This window comes from Neoarius graeffei, chromosome 23, assembly GCF_027579695.1.
Source record: "Neoarius graeffei isolate fNeoGra1 chromosome 23, fNeoGra1.pri, whole genome shotgun sequence".
Classification (NCBI taxonomy): Eukaryota; Metazoa; Chordata; class Actinopteri; order Siluriformes; family Ariidae; genus Neoarius; species Neoarius graeffei.
The window spans coordinates 12,042,852-12,046,064 of record NC_083591.1 but is presented as its reverse complement, the minus strand read 5'-3'; the positions used below and the strand labels follow the sequence as shown (position 1 = coordinate 12,046,064).

Genomic DNA, 3,213 nt, shown 5'->3' with positions numbered 1-3,213 from the left:
GATAGATAGATAGATAGATAGATAGATAGATAGATAGATAGATAGATAGATAGATAGATAGATAGATAGATAGATAGATAGATAGATAGATAGCAACTGTGTATAAATGTACACCACAGAGAGATTTGAAAGCCACACTAAGATTTGAAAGTTAAAGTCAATTGTTATCAGTGCTCTCTTTGCTTTGAAAGCCACACTAAGATTTGAAAGTTAAAGTCAATTGTTATCAGTGTTGTCTTTGCTTCATAGGTCAAACATGCTTAAGATTTAGTCATTAGTATCCTTTTAAGCTTCCTCCACTTTTCCTGTAGTGCTTCTTTAAAGCTGTCTGTCATGAGAAAGTAAAACACAGGGTTGATGGCACTGTTAGCAAATCCAATTGGCCGTGTCACTGTGTAAACTGCATTAATATAGTCAATGCTACACCGTGAAAAATTTAGGTTAGGAAGCCGTGATGCAACACGCACATTCCTCATTATATGGATGGGTGTGTAGAACACCAGAAACAAGATTGCTGCGACCCTTACAATTCTTACTGGCCTTTGGAATGATGTTCCAAGCACCTCTTCCCTTTTTGTCAGTACAGAAACCATCCGTTGTGATGACAGAAACAAACCCACCAAAGGCATCACATATCCAGTTATGGTGAGCACTACGCTGTAGGTCAGAAGAACTTTGGCATCTCCCAGGCTTGCAAAGTCACGACACACTGTCCAGCCATTTTGATCCAAGTCCTGGATAATGAAGACGATGAGAGGAGCAATTTGAGCAGTCACCCAGATCCAGTTCAAGATGGTGATACACACTGCAGCCTTCAGAGTCAACAGGATGTGTTCACGCTGTGGGTGACACAGCAACAAGTACCGGTCCACACTTACCCACATCATGAAAAGGATGCTGGAGTACAAGTTCACAAAGAGGATGGAGCGATTAATCATGCACAGCGCAGAATTGAATTTCTTCTGGTTGTAAGCGTAATTGTAGGATAGTTCAGGTAAAGTGCACAGGAAGATGAGGTCAGACACAGACAGGTTAAACAGGTACACATTTGTGGACTTCCAAGTAGGGAGGCAAAAGATATAGCCGAGGACCACGACTACGTTTCCGATGAAGCCAGTGGCAAATTCCAGACCATACATTGGTGAGAGGTAAGACTTCTGTAATAGTGGAGTGATGTAACTGGAACAGTTGTCCTGCAGCCATAAAGATTATTGTATTTATAATTACTACACATAACAGGCTCTATTTTCATGCTGATGCAAGCATAATTTGCTGGTTAATGCTAGTGCATTATTATTATTATTATTATTATTATTATTATTATATTTGTAATTAATTAATTAATTGCCAATATTCTCACCCTTGAGACTTCATGCTATTTTTGTGGTCATGAATTAAAGTACTGTACTAATCTGTGTGAAGCAGGTTGTGTCCTTCAATATAAATAGACTGTCATCAAAATATGAATGAATTACAACACTATTATAATCATAAAAAATATATACTAAGATTATATTGCTACTAAATGGCAATTCAAATTGAAGGGTTGGTTTTTTAAGTCTCATTTTAAATTTTATTTTAACCAGCCTTTAAATCCACACCAGCTGAGATGTCCATAAAAGCCTAAACTTCCACGTTCAATCTCTTGACCTCCCAGATGCTTTGTTTCCATTAGGCCTGCTTGGACAATATGATGCCAAATTAATTCAGTGTGAAGCAGATTATTTAGATACTCAGGTGTGGAGCTTTAATTCTTTCAATAATAATAATAATAATAATAATAATAATATTTCTTTCAACCCTGGTTCCTTATAACATAATCCGATCTACTTCAATATAGGCAGTGATCCACAAGTCACCAAGTGCATTGATAAAAGTATAAAGTGAGAATTTGGAATTGGTTCATAAGTTGTTTTTGTTTTGGAGTCTAAACTGTAAAACACACACACACACACACACACACACACACACACACACACACACACACACACACACTTGCTGTAATTTCACCAAATGGACACCTCTTAGTAATGTATTCACTGAAATCCATCCCTTTGCAGCACAATAACACCTGCAGTAATGCTCACAAAGATATATATATATATATATATATATATATATATATATATATATATATATATATATATATATATATACAACCTTGTTTTTGTGTGTGGCATGGCCATGGAAATAGAGCCCAAATTCTCTGTAGGTTGTAGACAGAGATTATACACATGCAAGAGTTAATTTCACACAGGGGATTAATCATGATAATAATGATGAGTTTTATGTAAAACATTTTAAAAATTATTTGCATAAAACATATTAGACTTTTGTCTGTTATACCTCTTTATAAAGAAATTGTTTAAAAGTTTAATATCACTAAACAAGATTGCAAAATTAATATGCCTTTACTTCCTCCTTATTTCATGTTACAGACTGCACAGGATATAAAGGATCTGAATGCTTGTTTAAATGTCATATTTCAGTTTTATTCATAAAAAAAATCTGCCAATCCACTTTTTGGTTTTTGTGTTTTATTGTTTTGTTTTTCTGATTTGTTTTAAAAAAGATGATATTTCACTTTAACACCGCTTAAAAGACCAAATCAGTAGACAAAACTTTCTGATAGTAGATTTATATAAAATCAAACTAATGCATTCGATGGATAAACATAACAGTAATGCATAATCCATACTTGTTTAAGAAAAAAATGACTTTAATTAACTTTAATTTCTTAGTGTAAGCACTTCTTTAATCACAATTAGCATTTGTCTTTCCAAATATTATATTTTTTTGTTAATAAAAAAAATTGAAGGAAAAAAAATTTCATGACTCTAACCTCTGGCATTACTGGTACTTAACATATGTATACACATTATCTTTTTAAAAATAAGTATAGTATATTTGAAGCATTCTTACCATTGCGCTCTTTGATCTGTTGGCTTTGGGAGTGTGAAGTCAGCTTTTCAGGGTCCCTTATTCTAAAAATCACTGCACCGCCCATTTATAGCACATCATCATTAAGTATAAAGTGTACACTGTATTTACATACACGTCAACCCCTCACGGCTCTCACCTGTACTCCCTGGTAAAGAAATCCATAATTTCCATACCAAATCCATAGTAATATTTCATGCATAATAAAAATGTATCAGATCTTACCTAATATATGCACTGGTTTATTTCTGTACATCCATATGTACTGTTAAC

General features: G+C 34.1%; 1 protein-coding gene across 1 annotated transcript; it reads right to left on the bottom strand.

Annotated features, from left to right (window-relative positions):
* Window positions 1-260: 260 nt before the first annotated feature.
* On the bottom strand, window positions 261-1,193 carry LOC132871156 (succinate receptor 1-like). Its single transcript, XM_060905264.1, has one exon. It carries the CDS (start codon window positions 1,137-1,139, stop codon window positions 261-263), a length of 879 nt encoding a protein of 292 aa, XP_060761247.1. The 5' UTR covers window positions 1,140-1,193.
* Window positions 1,194-3,213: the final 2,020 nt, after the last annotated feature.

Excerpts from the sequence above, each read along its gene's own strand:
- LOC132871156 (XM_060905264.1), bottom strand. The coding sequence starts at position 1,139 with ATGTATGGTCTGGAATTTGCCACTGGCTTCATCGGAAACGTAGTCGTG.